General features: G+C 22.4%; 1 protein-coding gene across 6 annotated transcripts in view; it reads right to left on the bottom strand.

Annotated features, from left to right (window-relative positions):
• LOC106872628 (RNA binding protein fox-1 homolog 1) overlaps window positions 1–714 on the bottom strand; it is a 530204-nt gene that overhangs the window by 35648 nt on the left and 493842 nt on the right. For all 6 annotated transcript variants that reach the window (XM_052976234.1, XM_052976235.1, XM_014919685.2 and 3 more), the window contains exon 6: window positions 135–195. In XM_052976234.1, the coding sequence (XP_052832194.1) occupies window positions 135–195 (61 nt within the window). The remainder of the gene's footprint in view (window positions 1–134; window positions 196–714) is intronic.

Genomic DNA, 714 nt, shown 5'->3' with positions numbered 1-714 from the left:
ATCTCATTTCTCATTAAAATAACTGTTGTCCTTCAATTTTTTTTTTTGTCCTCTTTCTTATTAAAAATTGCTGCTTGTTTTATGTGTTGTTCTGTTCTGCTCTTCAAAGAGACAAGAACAAAACGGTACCTTACCATTTGGAATTGCGGGGTTAACGGCTTTTTTGGTCATAACACGGGCAGTGGCATTGTTCACCTAGTTTAGAAATCATAGCAGTTTTAGAAGACACACATTCAAAAAAAAAAAAAAATTTAAAAGTATATAAGTATATATATATACATATAAATATCTAAAAATATATATATATATATATATATATTAGAAAAAAAGATAGAAAATTGAGTAAAAAAATATAGTTAAAAATGTATTTTATAACTCTTAAAGAAAATTAATTAAAAATTTATTGTGTTGTTTAGAATCTATATAAAATTTGTTATTCTTTCTAAGTTTAATTCTTAAATTTTGGACTTTTAAATATGAACTCTGCTAGGACTATTCCATAAAGTGTTTTCATTCCTTTTATCAGCCCTAAATAACTAAAGACTACATACATATGCATGTCAATATGTATATATGTATATGTATACATATATATAACGAGACACACTTACACACATACATACAAACATTATGCATATATGCATGTTTATTTATATATATATATATATATATATATATTTATATTTATATATATATATATATATATATATTTAT

Source organism: Octopus bimaculoides, chromosome 24 (genome assembly GCF_001194135.2).
Source record: "Octopus bimaculoides isolate UCB-OBI-ISO-001 chromosome 24, ASM119413v2, whole genome shotgun sequence".
In the NCBI taxonomy this organism is placed as follows: Eukaryota; Metazoa; Mollusca; class Cephalopoda; order Octopoda; family Octopodidae; genus Octopus; species Octopus bimaculoides.
Note: the sequence above shows the minus strand (reverse complement) of the source record. Positions and strands in the feature narration are given on the sequence as shown.